The 20,729-nt window shown below is 45.6% G+C and overlaps 2 protein-coding genes and 1 long non-coding RNA gene across 3 annotated transcripts in view; 2 read left to right on the top strand and 1 right to left on the bottom strand.

The window, feature by feature from the left end:
• LOC130295430 (uncharacterized) overlaps positions 1-20,729 on the top strand; it is a 67,574-nt gene that overhangs the window by 42,649 nt on the left and 4,196 nt on the right. Inside the window, exon 2 of the long non-coding RNA XR_008848827.1 lies at positions 9,590-9,783. This is a non-coding gene — a long non-coding RNA (uncharacterized LOC130295430). The remainder of the gene's footprint in view (positions 1-9,589; positions 9,784-20,729) is intronic.
• LOC130295423 (uncharacterized) lies at positions 11,998-17,270 on the top strand. Its single transcript, XM_056546147.1, has 2 exons — positions 11,998-13,897; positions 16,924-17,270. Exons 1-2 carry the CDS (start codon positions 12,520-12,522, stop codon positions 16,929-16,931), a joined length of 1,386 nt encoding a protein of 461 aa, XP_056402122.1. The 5' UTR covers positions 11,998-12,519; the 3' UTR covers positions 16,932-17,270.
• The window catches only part of KCNK13 (potassium two pore domain channel subfamily K member 13), a 58,211-nt gene continuing 56,911 nt past the window's right edge, over positions 19,430-20,729 (bottom strand). Inside the window, exon 2 of the mRNA XM_056546149.1 lies at positions 19,430-20,687. Coding sequence (XP_056402124.1) covers positions 19,795-20,687 — 893 coding nt within the window. The 3' untranslated portion in view covers positions 19,430-19,794. The remainder of the gene's footprint in view (positions 20,688-20,729) is intronic.

Raw genomic sequence — 20,729 nt, 5'->3', positions numbered from 1 at the left:
AGGAGAACAGTTGTTGATGATTTCTTATTTAGGAGAACAGTTGTCGATGATCTCTTATTCAGGAGAACGATTGTCAATGATCTCTTATTCAGGAGAACAGTTGTCAATGATTTCTTATTTAGGAGAACGGTTGTTTATGATTTCTTATTCAGACAATGGTTGTCAATGATTTCTTATTCAGGAGAACAGTTGTCCATTTCTTATTCTGCAGAACGGTTGGCGATGATTTTTTTTATTCAGGAGAACGGATGTCGATGATTTCTTATTTAGAAGAATTGTGGTCAATAATTTCTTGAGGAAGAGGCCGGATGTCAATGATATCTCATCAGGTGCACAGTTGCCGATGATTTTTTAGGCAGGAGAAGAATTTTTCGAAGAGCAGGTTGACTTTAATTTCTTGGTTTATTTTTCATGAGATCCTACCTAGATGTAAAGGAGGTTGTAATGTCTGTTATATAGAGAGAGTATCCTGCAGACCCATATTGCCTCCTATTTTCATCTACATTGGAAGTATTCTATGACCCCATCTCAAGATACAGGACAAGGTCCAGGGGAGGCGGCAGGTGATGCCCTGTGCAGCAGCGTGCAGCCTGTCACATGTAGCGCACACTCCAAGCCCTGCAGGGACAGGGATGACGGGTCAGGATCAGCCTTATATCATCTATAGCAGTGGTTTCAAACTGTGGTCCTCAAGCTTCAACCCCAAGACATGAGGGAGATGGAGGGAGGCAGTAGAGATAGAAATTTGTTATTCTGGAGTAATTAAACTTATTTCAGAATATTACAAATGATCTATGAGGACGTGTGTTCTTGTCATATACACAACTAAATATTGTCAGTGACGTCACACATATTTATTATTCTACAGTCACACAGTGCATATAGTTATGTTATACAGTGACCCCCCGACCTACGATAATGTCAGCATACGATCACTCTCAGAGGCCATCGCATGTTGAAGGCAGCATCAACATACGATGCTTTTATATGTTGGGGCCATCGCATAAACGGCAATCCGGCAGCGCAGACTGCTTCGGCTGCCACCGGATAGCCGTTTACGGTGCCCCGTGTGCTCCGGTGACGATCACTCACCTGTCCCAGCCGCTCCGGACCGTCCATTTCGGGATTCCCTGCATCGCCATCGCTCTCCTTCGTCGTCATCACGTCGCCGCACACGACGTCCCGTCATCCAATAGGAGCAGCGTGTGCAGCGACGTGATGACGGCGATGAAGAGCCACGATCCCAGGTAGCAGAGACGGTCTGGAGCGGCGCGGACACCCGTAGACGCAGCAACACCGATGGAGGGTGACATCCAGGGCAGCGGTGACGGTCCGGAGCGGCGGGGACAGGTGAGTATAAGTTCCTATACTTTTCATTGCACAGATCCCTCAACATACGATGGTTTCAACTAACGATGGTTCATTTTGAACAGATTACCATCGTATGTTGAGGGACCACTGTATTTATTTCTGTTGGACATTGTTCTATCATTAAATGAGTTAAACCAGTGGTCTCAAACTGTGGCCCTCAAGTTGTTGCAAAACTTTAACTCCCAGCATGCCCGGACAGCCGTTGGCTGTCCGGGCATGCTGGGAGTTAAAGTTTTGCATGTTTCTAGAGGGCGACAGCTTGAGACCAGTGATCTATAAGAAGAGGGTTTATAGTTGTCACATTGCATTATATTTTATAAGGTTCATAGGAGATCGGACTCATTGCCAGTAAAGCAGATTTAGATTTGACGGTAATTTCCATATGAAGTGTTCGTCTGTAGAATAGTGATGAGAAGTGTAATGAGGATGGGATTGTGGGATATTTTAGCCTCATCTGTGGTAATTGTGGAGTCATTGTGCTCGTCCTGATCATCCGAGAACCTTTAGAGCTGGGAATTTATTCAGCCGGGGCACTTCAGCTTGATGAGATTTCCAGGGCTCGATCTGAAGAGTCGCTGCAGCGGCGGTCGGGAGGGTGTAAATTGCAGGTTGGGGCGATCGCCCGGACTGGACACTGAGTGTATATAATCCAGGATGATGGAGAGATGATCAGCGGTGGGGTGGGGTGGGGGGGGGGGGGATTACAGGGCAAGAATAACAAGAATAACTTCATGTCATAGATAGTACTGGGGCAACAACAAAGTGTGGGCCCCAAACTCTGCAGCACAGGACGAAGCCCTCATCCCATAACAAGGCACTTGGCTATAATAAGATGGCATCATGTAGACCTCCGGAGCATCTGCACCCCCACCTAGATGGCATGGGAAATCGAGGTGGTATTAGGAGCCCTTTCGCAGGGGCACTGTATATGGGGTACTGTCTATAGGCACTTCTCTATCTGGGGCACTATACAGTATACTGGGGCAGTGACAGAATGATGGGCTGTATATGGGTACTTGGGGCACTATACGGCAGGCTCTGGCAGGCGCTGTATATATAAGGCAGGCACTGTGTATGGGGCAGTCTCTAGCAGGCACTGTATAAAGGGCAGTCTCTGAATATACGACAGTCTCTGGCAGGCACTGCTTATGGGGCAGTCTCTGGCAGGTGCTGTCTATGGGGCAGTCTCTGGCAGGCGCTGCGTATGGGGCAGTCTCTGGCAGGCGCTGTATATATAAGGCAGGCACTGTGTATGGGGCAGTCTCTGGCAGGCACTGTATATAGGGCAGTCTCTGAATATACGGAAATCTCTAGCAGGCACTGCTTATGGGGCAGTCTCTGGCAGGTGCTGTCTATGGGGCAGTCTCTGACAGGCACTGCTTATGGGGCAGTCTCTGGCAGGCACTGCTTATGGGGCAGTCTCTGGCAGGTGCTGTCTATGGGGCAGTCTCTGACAGGCACTGCTTATGGGGCAGTCTCTGGCAGGCACTGCTTATGGGGCAGTCTCTGGCAGGTGCTGTCTATGGGGCAGTCTCTGACAGGCACTGCTAATGGGGCAGTCTCTGACAGGCACTGCTAATGGGGCAGTCTCTGGCAGGCGCTGCTTATGGGGCAGTCTCTGGCAGGTGCTGCTTATGGGGCAGTCTCTGGCAGGTGCTGCTTATGGGGCAGTCTCTGGCAGGCGCTGTCTGAGGGTCAGTCTCTGGCAGGCATTGTCTATGTGGCAGTCTCTGGCAGGCGCTGTCTATGGGGGCAGTCTCTGGCGGGCGCTGCCTATGGGGGGCAGTCTCTGGCGGGTGCTGCCTATGGGGGGGCAGTCTCTGGCGGGCGCTGCCTATGGGGGGGCAGTCTCTGGCGGGCGCTGCCTATGGGGGGGCAATCTCTGGCGGGCGCTGCCTAGGGGGGGCAGTCTCTGGCGGGCGCTGCCTAGGGGGGGCAGTCTCTGGCGGGCGCTGCCTAGGGGGGGCAGTCTCTGGCGGGCGCTGCCTATGGGGGGCAGTCTCTGGCGGGCGCTGCCTATGGGGGGGCAGTTTCTGGCGGGCGCTGCCTATGGGGGGGGCAGTCTCTGGCGGGCGCTGCCTATGGGGGGCAGTCTCTGTATTGGCACAGTCAGGTTGTCACTGTATATTGGCTGATACATAAAAAGGCGGCCATCTTTGGCAGGGTCACCGTTTTATTACTAGTAATCTTTCCCGCTGTTCTGTCATCCTGGATACTCCAGCTGGTCACCTCTTATCTATGACGTGCAGCAATCAGCCATAAGCGAAACCTATAATAATCTCCGCTTCAATCAGACGCTTTCATCTTCAGGCGACGCATGAGCCTGGTGACCCCGCTCAGCCGCCTCTGCTACATCCAAACCGCACTCAGCTCTGCTCCACAGCCTGATACAATACAGAGATGAAGAAATACTGGAGCAACCTGCCACCCGGGTCATCCGACCAACATGAGGATCCTCCAGGGGTTATCTAGAGATAGGCATACATCGGAAAGAGAGAGAGATAGATAGATAGATAGATAGAGAGCGATAGAGAGAGAGCGATAGATAGATAGATAGATAGATAGATATGAGATAGGCATACATCGGAAATAGATAGATAGAGAGAGAGCGATAGATAGAGAGATAGATAGATATGAGATAGATAGATATGAGATAGATAGGGAGGGAGATAGCAGAGACATACATAGATAATATATTGCTCCGCACTTCATGTTCTTTTCTATAATTGTGATTTTATTGTATATAAAAATGGCCTTCATATCTTCTTCATTTCCGTCTCTTTCTGTCATTTACAGATCATATATAGGAGAGAATATCCCTGACAACCAGCGGACAATGAGAGGCGACACTGTGCGTCCTGCGGCTGCTGCGCACATATTCCTCGCTGACACTTTATTCATGAGCTGCCGCTGTCCACTGCTGAGATGTCACCTGCGCTATAAAACTATAACACCAAACGGGGGAATACACAGCACTGGTTGTCATGGCGATACGGAAATCTAGGAGAACACCATTTAAACAAGTGCTGGCCGGTCATTCACCAGCCCCACCGACATCATCGTGTTACAGCATCATGTGACTGATACATTGTATATGGGGGATCGCTCATTATCCATCATGTGACTGATACATTGTATATGGGGGATCGCTCATTATCCATCATGTGACTGATACATTGTATATGAGGGATCGCTCATTATCCATCATGTGACTGATATATTGTATATGGGGGATCGCTCATTATCCATCATGTGACTGATACATTGTATATGAGGGATCGCTCATTATCCATCATGTGACTGATACATTGTATATGGGGGATCGCTCATTATCCTCCATCATGTGACTGATACATTGTATATGGGGGATCGCTCATTATCCATCATGTGACTGATACATTGTATATGAGGGATCGCTCATTATCCATCATGTGACTGATACATTGTATATGAGGGATCGCTCATCATCCATCATGTGACTGATACATTGTATATGAGGGATCGCTCATTATCCATCATGTGACTGATACATTGTATATGAGGGATCGCTCATTATCCATCATGTGACTGATACATTGTATATGAGGGATCGCTCATTATCCATCATGTGACTGATACATTGTATATGAGGGATCGCTCATCATCCATCATGTGACTGATACATTGTATATGAGGGATCGCTCATTATCCATCATGTGACTGATACATTGTATATGAGGGATCGCTCATTATCCATCATGTGACTGATACATTGTATATGAGGGATCGCTCATTATCCATCATGTGACTGATACATTGTATATGAGGGATCGCTCATTATCCTCCATCATGTGACTGATACATTGTATATGAGGGATCGCTCATTATCCATCATGTGACTGATACATTGTATATGGGGGATCGCTCATTATCCATCATGTGACTGATACATTGTATATGAGGGATCGCTCATTATCCATCATGTGACTGATACATTGTATATGAGGGATCGCTCATTATCCATCATGTGAGTGATACATTGTATATGGGGGATCGCTCATTATCCATCATGTGACTGATACATTGTATATGAGGGATCGCTCATTATCCATCATGTGACTGATACATTGTATATGGGGGATCGCTCATTATCCATCATGTGACTGATACATTGTATATGAGGGATCGCTCATTATCCATCATGTGAGTGATACATTGTATATGGGGGATCGCTCATTATCCATCATGTGACTGATACATTGTATATGAGGGATCGCTCATTATCCATCATGTGACTGATACATTGTATATGAGGGATCGCTCATTATCCATCATGTGACTGATACATTGTATATGGGGGATCGCTCATTATCATCCATCATGTGACTGATACATTGTATATGAGGGATCGCTCATCATCCATCATGTGACTGATACATTGTATATGGGGGATCGCTCATTATCATCCATCATGTGACTGATACATTGTATATGAGGGATCGCTCATCATCCATCATGTGACTGATACATTGTATATGGGGGATCGCTCATTATCCATCATGTGACTGATACATTGTATATGGGGGATCGCTCATTATCCATCATGTGACTGATACATTGTATATGAGGGATCGCTCATTATCCATCATGTGACTGATACATTGTATATGAGGGATCGCTCATTATCCATCATGTGACTGATACATTGTATATGGGGGATCGCTCATTATCCATCATGTGACTGATACATTGTATATGGGGGATCGCTCATTATCCATCATGTGAGTGATACATTGTATATGGGGGATCGCTCATTATCATCCATCATGTGACTGATACATTGTATATGGGGGATCGCTCATTATCCATTATGTGACTGATACATTGTATATGGGGGATCGCTCATTATCCATCATGTGAGTGATACATTGTATATGGGGGATCGCTCATTATCATCCATCATGTGACTGATACATTGTATATGGGGGATCGCTCATTATCCATCATGTGACTGATACATTGTATATGAGGGATTGCTCATTATCCATCATGTGACTGATACATTGTATATGAGGGATCGCTCATTATCATCCATCATGTGACTGATACATTGTATATGAGGGATCGCTCATTATCCATCATGTGACTGATACATTGTATATGAGGGATCGCTCATTATCCATCATGTGACTGATACATTGTATATGAGGGATCGCTCATCATCCATCATGTGACTGATACATTGTATATGAGGGATCGCTCATCATCCATCATGTGACTGATACATTGTATATGAGGGATCGCTCATTATCATCCATCATGTGACTGATACATTGTATATGGGGGATCGCTCATTATCCTCCATCATGTGACTGATACATTGTATATGGGGGATCGCTCATCATCCATCATGTGACTGATACATTGTATATGAGGGATCGCTCATTATCCATCATGTGACTGATACATTGTATATGAGGGATCGCTCATCATCCATCATGTGACTGATACATTGTATATGAGGGATCGCTCATCATCCATCATGTGACTGATACATTGTATATGGGGGATCGCTCATTATCCATCATGTGACTGATACATTGTATATGGGGGATCGCTCATTATCCATCATGTGACTGATACATTGTATATGAGGGATCGCTCATTATCCATCATGTGACTGATACATTGTATATGGGGGATCGCTCATTATCATCCATCATGTGACTGATACATTGTATATGGGGGATCGCTCATTACCCATCATGTGACTGATACATTGTATATGAGGGATCGCTCATCATCCATCATGTGACTGATACATTGTATATGAGGGATCGCTCATTATCCATCATGTGACTGATACATTGTATATGGGGGATCACTCATCATCCATCATGTGACTGATACATTGTATATGAGGGATCGCTCATCATCCATCATGTGACTGATACATTGTATATGGGGGATCGCTCATTATCCTCCATCATGTGACTGATACATTGTATATGGGGGATCGCTCATTATCCATCATGTGACTGATACATTGTATATGAGGGATCGCTCATTATCCATCATGTGACTGATACATTGTATATGAGGGATCGCTCATCATCCATCATGTGACTGATACATTGTATATGAGGGATCGCTCATCATCCATCATGTGACTGATACATTGTATATGAGGGATCGCTCATTATCATCCATCATGTGACTGATACATTGTATATGGGGGATCGCTCATTATCCATCATGTGACTGATACATTGTATATGGGGGATCGCTCATCATCCATCATGTGACTGATACATTGTATATGAGGGATCGCTCATCATCCTCCATCATGTGACTGATACATTGTATATGGGGGATCGCTCATTATCCATCATGTGACTGATACATTGTATATGAGGGATCGCTCATTATCCATCATGTGACTGATACATTGTATATGGGGGATCGCTCATTATCCATCATGTGACTGATACATTGTATATGGGGGATCGCTCATTATCCATTATGTGACTGATACATTGTATATGGGGGATCGCTCATTATCCATCATGTGACTGATACATTGTATATGGGGGATCGCTCATTATCCATCATGTGACTGATACATTGTATATGGGGGATCGCTCATTATCCTCCATCATGTGACTGATACATTGTATATGGGGGATCGCTCATTATCCTCCATCATGTGACTGATACATTGTATATGGGGGATCGCTCATTATCCATCATGTGACTGATACATTGTATATGGGGGATCGCTCATTATCCATCATGTGACTGATACATTGTATATGAGGGATCGCTCATTATCCATCATGTGACTGATACATTGTATATGGGGGATCGCTCATTATCCATCATGTGACTGATACATTGTATATGGGGGATCGCTCATTATCCATCATGTGACTGATACATTGTATATGAGGGATCGTTCATTATCCATCATGTGACTGATACATTGTATATGGGGGATCGTTCATTATCCATCATGTGACTGATACATTGTATATGGGGGATCGCTCATTATCCATCATGTGACTGATACATTGTATATGGGGGACCGCTCATTATCCATCATGTGACTGATACATTGTATATGGGGGATCGCTCATTATCCATCATGTGACTGATACATTGTATATGAGGGATCGCTCATTATCCATCATGTGACTGATACATTGTATATGAGGGATCGCTCATTATTCATCATGTGACTGATACATTGTATATGAGGGATCGCTCATTATCATCCATCATGTGACTGATACATTGTATATGGGGGATCGCTCATTATCCATCATGTGACTGATACATTGTATATGGGGGATCGCTCATTATCCATCATGTGACTGATACATTGTATATGGGGGATCGCTCATCATCCATCATGTGAGTGATACATTGTATATGGGGGATCGCTCATCCTCCATCATGTGACTGATACATTGTATATGAGGGATCGCTCATTATCCATCATGTGACTGATACATTGTATATGGGGGATCGCTCATTATCCATCATGTGACTGATACATTGTATATGGGGGATCGCTCATTATCATGGGAAATATATTCTGTGAAGTAAACATGTCAGCAGACCCTCACTTTTTGCTCCATAAGGTTTGGTACAATGTATCAGAAGTTCAGACCTAATACTTTTCACAGCTACAGGTTTGGATTGTTTCCTGTGTAAGGTTCTGGACTCTACGCTGATCCATTGTAACAAACTATCAGGACAGTAGAGAACTGTCTGGACTAAATACATAGCAGACAGAAAACTCCCAGCTGTGGGAAGTCACGTCTCTAGTGTATGTTTCTAGTCACTGACAGCAAGTAAGATCTGGACTTATGAATTAAAAAACAAAGTATGTCAGAAAGTAGCAGAATTTTTCATTATTCACAGATTCAGCTTTGTGCACATTAAACTGCGCTGCCCCTTTAAGATCAGAAACAACTCTGTACTGAGTAAAGTGCACAGTCCCCTGCACACCGGCCTATACGCGTGTTCACACTGTATTAATGTAATAAGACCGTGCACACGATCCTGTAATACTTCCATTAGTTATACTGATCATGTCCACTGCTCCATTCACATCCAGAGCTGCATCCACAATACTTGGAATACATCCACATATCACTGAACGAGCTTACAGAGATTCTACTATAGACACAACTGCATGATGGTTACAGTGTATTGTATCTACATCTCTCTACAGTCTGGAATAATCACTGCAACCACAATGTGAACCAGCGGATTAGACCGACAACTGGCAGTAAAGGCAGAAGGGGGCGGTATAGACAAGGATTCATGAAGTCAGAGGAATCACAAGAGACGAGCAGGATCGGGAACGCAGCTCTGGGTGTAATTAGAGAACAAAGAAGACCAGAAATATAGTCTTCTCCTAAAAAGGTAGGTTCACCCTTTACTACATTACTTTTCCTGTACTGATCCTGAGATATATCCTGTATTATACTCCAGAGCTGTACTCACTATTCTGCTGGTGAGGTCACTGTGTACATACATTACATTACTTATGCTGTACTGATCCTGAGTTATATCCTGTATTATACTCCAGAGCTGCACTCACTATTCTGCTGGTGGGGTCACTGTGTACATACATTACATTACTTATCCTGTACTGATCCTGAGTTATATCCTGTATTATACTCCAGAGCTGTACTCACTATTCTGCTGGTAAGGTCACTGTGTACATACATTACATTACTTATCCTGTACTGATCCTGAGTTATATCCTGTATTATACACCAGAGCTGTACTCACTATTCTGCTGGTGAGGTCACTGTGTATATATATTACATTACTTATCCTGTACTGATCCTGAGTTATATCCTGTATTATACTCCAGAGCTGTACTCACTATTCTGCTGGTGAGGTCACTGTGTACATACATTACATTACTTATCCTGTACTGATCCTGAGTTATATCCTGTATTATACACCAGAGCTGTACTCACTATTCTGCTGGTGAGGTCACTGTGTACATACATTACATTACTTATCCTGTACTGATCCTGAGTTATATCCTGTATTATACACCAGAGCTGTACTCACTATTCTGCTGGTGAGGTCACTGTGTATATATATTACATTACTTATCCTGTACTGATCCTGAGTTATATCCTGTATTATACTACAGAGCTGCACTCACTATTCTGCTGGTGGGGTCACTGTGTACATTCATTACATTACTTATCCTGTACTGATCCTGAGTTATATCCTGTATTATACTCCAGAGCTGTACTCACTATTCTGCTGGTGAGGTCACTGTGTACATACATTACATTACTTATCCTGTACTGATCCTGAGTTATATCCTGTATTATACACCAGAGCTGTACTCACTATTCTGCTGGTGAGGTCACTGTGTACATACATTACATTACTTATCCTGTACTGATCCTGAGTTATATCCTGTATTATACTCCAGAGCTGTACTCACTATTCTGCTGGTGAGGTCACTGTGTACATACATTACATTACTTATCCTGTACTGATCCTGAGTTATATCCTGTATTATACTTCAGAGCTGTACTCACTATTCTACTGGTGAGGTCACTGTGTACATACATTACATTACTTATCCTGTACTGATCCTGAGTCATATCCTGTATTATACTCCAGAGCTGTACTCGCTATTCTGCTGGTGAGGTCACTGTGTATATATATTACATTACTTATCCTGTACTGATCCTGAGTTATATCCTGTATTATGATCCAGAGCTGTACTCACTATTCTGCTGGTGAGGTCACTGTGTACATACATTACATTACTTATCCTGTACTGATCCTGAGTTATATCCTGTATTATACTCCAGAGCTGTACTCACTATTCTGCTGGTGAGGTCACTGTGTACATACATTACATTACTTATCCTGTACTGATCCTGAGTTATATCCTGTATTATACCCCAGAGCTGTACTCACTATTCTGCTGGTGAGGTCACTGTGTACATACATTACTTATCCTGTACTGATCCTGAGTTATATCCTGTATTATACTCCAGAGCTGCACTCACTATTCTGCTGGTGGGGTCACTGTGTACATACATTACATTACTTATCCTGTACTGATCCTGAGTTATATCCTGTATTATACTCCAGAGCTGCACTCACTATTCTGCTGGTGGGGTCACTGTGTACATACATTACATTACTTATCCTTTACTGATCCTGAGTTATATCCTGTATTATACTCCAGAGCTGTACTCACTATTCTGCTGGTGAGGTCACTGTGTACATACATTACATTACTTATCCTGTACTGATCCTGAGTTATATATCAGACAGGAGGCGAGTATCTTATGCATTAATCTTCCTTTATTAATGCCCATAGCAGAAATTCAAAACTCTTTTAATGAATTTTTACTAAAACTTTAAAGAACCACTTAAAACTACAACTCCCAGCAGTCCATAGGGTGTATTGACCAATCCCTGGTCAGGATGCTTGGTATATAAAGGACTGCTTCCATCGTCTCCTCCTCTTTCTTTCTGCTCATAGCAGAACTTCAGATAAGTATTATCACTGTTGTTTGACTGTCTGGGCATTTCAAGTATAGGTCTGTATTCTATAATACAGTCCTCCCTGTTGCCCTGTGTTTTTCATTCTATTTTCTATTACATTCTATTCATTATATTTGCGACTATATAATCTATTATTTCTATACTCTGACTCTTCGGGGTTTTTCTTTTTCCTGTCAGCGGCACACGCCGCCCCTGTGCGGCGCCTGTCACAAGTCAACTCATTTCTTCTTCAGCGCCATCTTCGGCACCATTTTATTTACCTCTCTTCTTCTTCTTCCTCCTTTTCGCGCTCGCTCCGCGCGGAGGGGAGGTAGGCGTGTCTTAGTCAGATAGCTCGTCCTATCTGTACACAGTGAGCGGTAATCTCGCGAGATTACGCCGCTCTGCGATTTTTCAACACTCCTCCCTGCATCGCAATCTCCAGTTCAGTGAGATCGGCGTGAGGGACGGAGCCTGGACTAGTTGTCGCTGTACTTTGTCGGTATTTACTGGGAATTTATTCCCTATTACCCCTACTGCCCCAGCTTACCTCTATAAAGCCCTTGTAGATTCTAACTGCTACAGTCCCTGGGTACATTCACATACCCCATACTGACTAACATTATGGCAGATGACAATACTACTAGTTCCCCCAGGGGAGAGGATCCTTCCTTGGATGCACCCCTTTACCTGACTGCTGCCCAGATCCAAGATCTGATAAATAAATCAGTGCAAGCAGCGATGTCCTCTGTCCTACCCCCCAAAAGTTCGCAGCACCCTGCACATACTTCTCAAAAACCCTCATGCAGTGGCGAACCACCCTATAAAAAGGGTAAAGCGTCTCAAAAACGCAATCATACCATCATGGTATCCGACTCCCCGGCAGGGGAAGTAAATTGTATGCACCAGGCAGTTCCCGAACCGGCCTGCCGACCCACTTTGCCTCCAGACTCTAATAGACCCCTGGGCCCCGGGGAGTTGCGTAAGCAGGGGCAACGATCCGCTAGACGGACCAAACCGGATTCATTTGTAGATTCTACAGATGAAGAATCCTCCGCAGAATCCGAAGTGGCTGATGCCAATGAGTCTGACGATGCAATTGAGGATAGTGGGCATATGGCGATCCCTGAGGACGCTAACCCTGTACCCCAGGGTGACATCGTGTTAGACTCTCGTGGAGAGCCTTTCTTTGACCCAGAGGCTATAACCCATCCACGCTCTGGAGACTGGGCTCCCACCCCTGAAGTGTCCCAATATATAGAACATTGGGCTCGCAGGTCGGTGGATAAGGCTAACCGCAACAAGTTAAAGGCGGAATGCCCCCGACCATGCATCCCCAAGAAGGTGGTGCTGACGCCCGAAATTGACCCCATACTCTTACGATACCTCACTAAACATGGAAAATATTCCAAGAAGGGTATCGAGAGATCCTTCAGGACCATCCAGGATCGAATCTTGGACCTCTTCGGTCCTGTCACCATGATTCTCAATCTATCAGAACAGGCGGCGGCAACCGATCAACCGATCGATCTGCTGCAACTTAGAGGTTGGGCCCAAAGAGCGGTATGTTTGCTCGGGTGTGCAAACACCACTTGTGCGACTGAACGTCGACGATCAATCTTGATGAGACTTGACCCACAACTCTCTCACTTAGCGGAGACTGAACCCGGACCCGCTGCCGAGGGCCTTCTCTTCGGAGATACCCTTATCAAAGACATCAATAAGATGGTCGGGCTGTATACCAGCCTTGACAAAGCCCAAACATCCCTTAAGAAATCGAGTTCGGCTAAGGTTTTCACAACGGCCGGCAGAAGCAGGAGCCGATCTGCCGGCCGCAACTACAATACTAGGCCGTACAACAGAGCTCCAGCTCCTCAGTACAACCAGGCTCCACAACCCTACCCTGTGCCAGTCGCACAATCTTCACCCTTCTTCCCACCCCGTGGACGTCCTTGGAGAGGACGTGGAGGAAGAGGCTACCCCCGCTCCAGACATACTACCGGTGAGTACAACACACCTGAGTTCTTTTCCCATTCCCGTAGGGGGCAGACTGCAACATTTTATCCACGCATGGTCAGCAATTACTGCAGACGCATGGATACTCCGGACAGTGGCAGGGTATCAGATAGAATTCTGTTCCCTACCAGACTTAACTTCAATTCCACACCCCATCCGGTTCTCCGAACTAAACGTTGCTCTTATAGACAACGAATTACAGGACCTTCTGTCCAAACAAGCGGTGATGGAGGTGGACCCCCTTTCCCCGGGGTTCCTCAGCAACCTCTTTCTGGTCAAAAAGAAAGGGGGAGGTTATCGCCCCGTCATAAACTTGCGAAATCTCAATCAACATGTCGTTTATCGACATTTCAAGATGGAAGGCATCCACCTTCTACGAGACCTTCTACAACCGGGAGACTGGTTGGTGAAGGTAGATCTAAAGGACGCATATCTCACGGTTCCCGTACATCAGGCCTCCCAACGCTTCCTACGTTTCCTGTGGAGGGCCAAAATGTGGCAATTTACTTGCCTACCCTTCGGTCTCTCGTCCGCCCCATGGTGTTTCACCAAACTTCTGAAACCGGTGGTGGCAGCCCTAAGGAGCAGGGGAGTGAGATTGATTATATATCTAGACGACCTGCTCATCATGGCTCGTTCCAAACCTCAAGCGGAGGAACATGCTGGCTGGACGGTTCAATTGTTACAACACTTAGGGTTCATCATCAATCACGAGAAGTCAGTTCTCGTCCCAGCTCGGGAGATGGAATTTTTGGGATTCTTGGTGGACACCGATCATGCTGTCCTCAAATTACCCAAAGCCAAGCTGACCACCATCCGCAAGGAAATCAGGGCCGTGTTACACAAACGACGAGTGTCATTACGTGTGCTAGCACGCCTGGTCGGACTTTTATCAGCCTCCATACAGGCCATATTTCCCGCCCCTCTCCATTATCGGGCCCTCCAGAGGCTCAAGTCACTACATTTGCGACAAGGGCTCCGTTACGCGGACGAAGTTCCCCTATGTCCGGAAACCGTAGTGGAACTTCAGTGGTGGTTACGTCATGCCGTCGAATGGAACGGCAAGACCATCTTCAATCCCACTCCAGACTTCATTTTGGAGTCGGATGCGAGCCGTCACGGTTGGGGTGCTCGATGCGGTCTCTCTTCAACAGGAGGGACATGGTCCGCAGAGGAGTCTCTGCTGCACATCAATGCGCTGGAGCTTCTGGCAGCATTTTTTGCCATCAGGAGCCTTCTACCTCAAGTATCCAATTGCTGTGTATTGTTGCGCATGGACAATATGTCTGCGGTCCAATATGTCAATCGATTGGGAGGTCCCAGGTCCAGAGTACTTGCAGACCTCGCGAGAGAGCTTTGGCATTTTTGCCTTGCCCGCAACATTGTCCCGATAGCGGAATACATTCCGGGGATTTCCAACATAGTGGCGGACTGGAACTCACGCTACCTGACAGATTCCAGCGATTGGCGGCTGGACCGATTAGTCTTTCAGTCCATTTGCCGCCTGTGGGGTCCTCTCTCTATGGACCTGTTCGCCTCCCGACTCAATCGTCAACTGCCCCGCTTTTACAGCTGGAGGCCGGATCCAGAAGCCTACGCGGTAGACGCCTTCCGCCACATATGGCCCCGGGGGACGCACTATGCATTCCCACCGTTCTCAATGATCCTCAGGGTGCTTTTACAGATAACGAACCTGAAGGCGTTGGTGGTGGTGATCACTCCCTGGTGGCCGACACAGCCATGGTTTCCCCTTCTTCTGGGGATGACTGTGGATTTTCCCAGATTGCTCCCTCAGCTCCCTCATCTCCTGTCCAATCCGACAGGGGATCTTCATCCTCTGATCACAGACCACACCCTGCATCTCCTCGCATGGTTGGTTTCGGGGTGCCAGACACAGATAAAGACCTTTCAAGATCAGCTAGGGACCTCCTTGCCTTGGCCTGGGCCCCCGGGACTAGATCGGCATATCGATCAGCCTGGAGACTCTGGGTACGTTGGTGTGATCAACGGCAAGTTAATCCCGTTCAGGCACCTGTGTCTGTAGTGGCCAACTATTTGGCGGATTCTTTTGAATCCGGGAAATCTTATAGTTCTATCAATGTGTACCGATCTGCAATCTCTGCTTATCACACCCCAGTGGATTCCCTACCAGTAGGCAAACACCCCTTAGTATGTCGCCTCCTGAAAGGCGTTAAATTTAAACGTCCTCCTCGCCCCAAGTATCAAGCCACCTGGGATGTATCTAAAGTCCTATCCATGTTTTCGGCATGGGAGGACAATGACGCACTTTCTCTGAAATTGCTGTCCTTCAAGCTTACGGTGCTTCTCTGTTTGATCTCCATTAAACGCGTATCGGACGTTCGGGCTCTAGACATCTCCAGGCGACAATTCTCGCCATTAGGAGTTAAATTCTCTGTCGTACGTAGGACAAAAACCGGACTTCATTCTGTTTTCTATCCTTCTTTTCCCGCACATCCACGCTTGTGCGTGGTCCGCTGTCTTCAATCATATGAGTCTCAGACTGCTTTGCTACGTTCCTCGGAATCCTCCCAACTCCTCATCTCTTACGTGCGTCCTCACCAACCGGTGGCTTCAGCCACTCTAGCACGGTGGGTACGCTCTGCCATGGATATGGCAGGGATTGACGTTTCCCTGTTCGGGGCCCACTCGACCAGAGGTGCGATGGCTACTAAAGTGGTCACCGCGGGAGGTTCCCTGGCAGACCTATTGATGGCAGCGGATTGGTCTTCAGAGGACACCTTCCGTCACTTTTATTTTAGACCGGAGGAACACATATCTATGTCAATTTTGTAATTTGTCTGTCATGTATTTATATCATTCTTGTATCATTCTTATGTCTAGCTTTGAACTTGCATAAGATATGAGCCTCCTGTCTGATATATAAATCTAGATTTTCCTAGCTTGTGACGGAAAATATTAGTTATATGAAGACAGGAGGCGAGTATCTTCCCACCCGACCCAACCCTGTCATGGTATTCCTTTTCTTCCCAGGATACTGAAGACGGCGCCCTACATGTCGGAGGCTGAGGTGTTCCGGAAATTTTCCTACTCGTTATGGTGTCCCCGTTGGGACATGGTTTCGGCCGGTGATTCAAGGTCTTATGGAATCGGTTTGGGTTCTACCGTGATTCCAGGTTCAAGTTACGGCTACAACTTTCGCATCAAGAAAGAGGAGGAGACGATGGAAGCAGTCCTTTATATACCAAGCATCCTGACCAGGGATTGGTCAATACACCCTATGGACTGCTGGGAGTTGTAGTTTTAAGTGGTTCTTTAAAGTTTTAGTAAAAATTCATTAAAAGAGTTTTGAATTTCTGCTATGGGCATTAATAAAGGAAGATTAATGCATAAGATACTCGCCTCCTGTCTTCATATAACTAATATTTTCCGTCACAAGCTAGGAAAATCTAGATTTATATCCTGTATTATACTCCAGAGCTGTACTCACTATTCTGCTGGTGAGGTCACTGTGTACATTACATTGCTTATCCTGTACTGATCCTGAGTTATATCCTGTATTATAGTTCAATAAAGAAAAGATCCCGGTGCTCACTGGAATTCTTCTAAAATGCAGGTGTTTACTCACACAGTGCGTAAATGCATGTAACAATGACGCATTTCGGCCAAAGCCTTATTCAGACTGACAGGAAGTAATGCTCTGGAGTATAGTACAGTGGTCCCTCAACATACAATGGTAATTCGTTCCAAAAGAGCCATCGTTTGTCGAATCCATCGTATGTTGAGGGATCCGTGCAATGTAAAGTAGTAAAATAGGAAGATGTACTCACCTTTCCCCGCCGCTCCCGAAGGTGACCCCGTGCCTCCGCTGGGATCTCCTGGTCTTCCGCTGTCTTCTCCGCTCCTCCGCTGTCTTCCGCAAGACCTTACTGGGCCTTCGTAGCGACGTCATTACGCCGCTGCGTACGCCATTCCTATTGGATGACGGGACGGCGTGCGCAACAGCGTATTGATGTCAAAGGAGAGGGCCGATAAGACACCGGAGGACCAGCGCTGGACCCAAAGGGCACCCCGGAGCATCGTGGAGGGGTAAGTAATACTCACCGCACCACACGGGGAACATTAAGCTGCTATCCGTCAGCAGCTTAAGCATTTTGCGCTGCCGGCCATCGTAGGTCGGGGGGGGGGGTCACTGTACAGGATATAACTCAGGATCAGTACAGGATAAGTAATGTAATGTATGTACACAGTGACCTCACCAGCAGAATAGTGAGTACAGCTCTGGAGTATAATACAGGATATAACTCAGGATCAGTACAGGAAAAGTAATGTAATGTATGTACACAGTGACCTCACCAGCAGAATAGTGAGTACAGCTCTGGGGTATATTACAGGATATAACTCAGGATCAGTACAGGATAAGTAATGTAATGTATGTACACAGTGACCTCACCAGCAGAATAGTGAGTACAGCTCTGGGGTATATTACAGGATATAACTCAGGATCAGTACAGGATAAGTAATGTAATGTATGTACACAGTGACCTCACCAGCAGAATAGTGAGTACATACAGGATATAACTCAGGATCAGTACAGGATAAGTAATGTAATGTATATACACAGTGACCCCACCAGCAGAATAGTGAGTACAGCTCTGGAGTATAATACAGGATATAACTCAGGATCAGTACAGGATAAGTAATGTAATGTATGTACACATTGACCTCACCAGCAGAATAGTGAGTACAGCTCTGGAGTATAATACAGGATATAACTCAGGATCAGTATAGGATAAGTAATGTTATGTATATACACAGTGACCTCACCAGCAGAATAGTGAGTACAGCTCTGGAGTATAATACAGGATATAATTCAGGATCAGTACAGGATAAGTAATGTAATGTATGTACACAGTGACCTCACCAGCAGAATAGTGAGTACATACAGGATATAACTCAGGATCAGTACAGGATAAGTAATGTAATGTATATACACAGTGACCCCACCAGCAGAATAGTGAGTACAGCTCTGGAGTATAATACAGGATATAACTCATGATCAGTACAGGATAAGTAATGTAATGTATGTACACAGTGACCTCACCAGCAGAATAGTGAGTACAGCTCTGGAGTATAATACAGGATATAACTCAGGATCAGTACAGGATAAGTAATGTAATGTATGTACACAGTGATCTAACCAGCAGAATAGTGAGTACAGATCTGGAGTATAACACAGGATATAACTCAGGATCAGTACAGGATAAGTAATGTAATGTATGTACACAGTGATCTCACCAGCAGAATAGTGAGTACAGCTCTGGAGTATAACACAGGATATAACTCAGGATCAGTACAGGATAAGTAATGTATGTACACAGTGATCTCACCAGCAGAATAGTGAGTGCAGCTCTGGGGTATAATACAGGATATAACTCAGGATCAGTACAAGATAAGTAATATAATGTATGTACACAGTGACCTCACCAGCAGAATAGTGAGTACAGCTCTGGAGTATAATACAGGATATAACTCAGGATCAATACAGGATAAGTAATGTAATGTATGTACACAGTGACCTCACCAGCAGAATAGTGAGTGCAGAACTGCAGTATAATACAGGATATAACTCAGGATCAGTACAGGATAAGTAATGTAATGTATATACACAGTGATCTCCCCAGCAGAATAGTGAGTACAGCTCTGGAGTATTACACAGGATATAACTCAGGATCAGTACAGGATAAGTAATGTAATGTATGTACACAGTGACCCCACCAGCAGAATAGTGAGTACAGCTCTGGAGTATTACACAGGATATAACTCAGGATCAGTACAGGGTTGTTTCTCTCTCCTCCTTACTTGGTAAATGACAGAACATTCTATAGTTTCCGCCCAGAACATTCACCTGTCCACACTGGTCTCTGCCAGTCTGTTATTCATAATTGCTAAAGCCCCTACACCCCCTGAAAATCCATTGTGCCTGGAGCTTGTGCCGATTTGCCGCGGGCAGCCGTTCGCCGTCTCCGACAGCTGTTTCTGCATGATGGCCAGGGAGACCTTATTAGCGGCCAGGAAGTCCTTCATGGAGATCATCTCCCCGGACATCCTCCTGCCGTCCGTCTCGCTCTCGTAGACGCCGTCCGTTTCTATGGATATGTTGCGCCTCGTCCGTACATTTCCCGGCATCACCACATTTCTCTTGGGCCTAAATATTTTTCTTTGGCATTTTTGGCAGCAGCGACATTCCATTTTTTTTAATATCCAGTTGACGCATTGTTTTATCACTATGGAGATGACGTTGAATAGAGAATAAATACAACAAACCCCCATGAAGATGAAGATAAAGTTGCCACATCGGTAAAGTCCTTGGTTCTCGTATTTGGCTTTCTGGCTGCTGACCATATCCCCAAATCCTATGGTGCTAAAGGCAACAAAGCAAAAGTAGAGGGAGTCAAAGTATCCCCATCCCTCGATGAGAGAGAACATGGCGGAGGCGCAGCAGGAAATAACAATGGACGCCAGGCAGAGGATCAGCATCACGTAATACACCGACGGCTTCCATCCTGCCAGACTGTCCGCCTCCGAGTTACCGGATCCCCGACGTGTTTCGGGAGGCATACCATCCTTCCTCCTCAGCTGCCTCTCATAAAAGGACTTCATGACGTAAGCGATGACCGTAATGAGGCGCTCCAGGAAGAGGTTGAAAAACAAGATGGTGGCAGCGCATCCGATGAGTCCGTAGAAAATCAGGAAAATCTTACCGGTGATTGTGGCCGGAGTCGTCATACCGAACCCTGGAACAGAAGCAGAAGACAGGAGGTCAAAGGTAATAAAAT

Source organism: Hyla sarda, chromosome 11 (genome assembly GCF_029499605.1).
Source record: "Hyla sarda isolate aHylSar1 chromosome 11, aHylSar1.hap1, whole genome shotgun sequence".
In the NCBI taxonomy this organism is placed as follows: Eukaryota; Metazoa; Chordata; class Amphibia; order Anura; family Hylidae; genus Hyla; species Hyla sarda.
Note: the sequence above shows the minus strand (reverse complement) of the source record. Positions and strands in the feature narration are given on the sequence as shown.